The sequence below is a fragment of the Buceros rhinoceros genome, unplaced genomic scaffold (genome assembly GCF_000710305.1).
Source record: "Buceros rhinoceros silvestris isolate BGI_N320 unplaced genomic scaffold, ASM71030v1 scaffold39092, whole genome shotgun sequence".
Classification (NCBI taxonomy): Eukaryota; Metazoa; Chordata; class Aves; order Bucerotiformes; family Bucerotidae; genus Buceros; species Buceros rhinoceros.
Genome location: NW_010397823.1, coordinates 1429 through 1924, shown reverse-complemented (window position 1 = coordinate 1924; position 496 = coordinate 1429). Strand labels below are relative to the sequence as shown.

At 65.1% G+C, this 496-nt stretch overlaps 1 protein-coding gene across 1 annotated transcript in view; it reads left to right on the top strand.

Moving 5' to 3' along the window:
- LOC104488805 (low-density lipoprotein receptor-related protein 1-like) overlaps positions 1–496 on the top strand; it is a gene marked incomplete at both ends in the record, with an annotated part of 6073 nt that overhangs the window by 4338 nt on the left and 1239 nt on the right. Inside the window, one exon of the mRNA XM_010130885.1 lies at positions 47–236. Within this exon, the coding sequence (XP_010129187.1) occupies positions 47–236 (190 nt within the window). The remainder of the gene's footprint in view (positions 1–46; positions 237–496) is intronic.

Genomic DNA, 496 nt, shown 5'->3' with positions numbered 1-496 from the left:
GGAGCACGGCCTGGTTTCATCCCTTGTCTGTCCTCCCCTCCTGCAGATGTGGGCTCGGTGGAGGGGCTGGCGTACCACCGCGGCTGGGACACGCTGTACTGGACCAGCTACACCACCTCCACCATCACCCGCCACACCGTGGACCAGAGTCGCCTGGGTGCTTTCGAGAGGGAGACGGTGATCACCATGTCGGGGGATGACCACCCCCGGGCCTTCGTGCTGGACGAGTGCCAGAAGTGAGTGGCCGTTGCTGGTCCTGCCACCCCGCAGGGGCTCCAGGTGGTCCCAGGGCCAGCATCCAGGTGGACACCGCTCCACTCTGGTTCCCAGCACAGAGAGTATTGCCCTCCCTGTGCCCCACAACTCCCCACGTCCATCGGCACCCCAAAGCAAGGACAGAAACCCCCTCCCCTCCCCTTCTCTGACCAGCTGGCACTGTGAGGTGCCGGGTTTCCGGCTGGCTGCAGCAGTCTCCGCCCCCCACCCCTTTTATTTG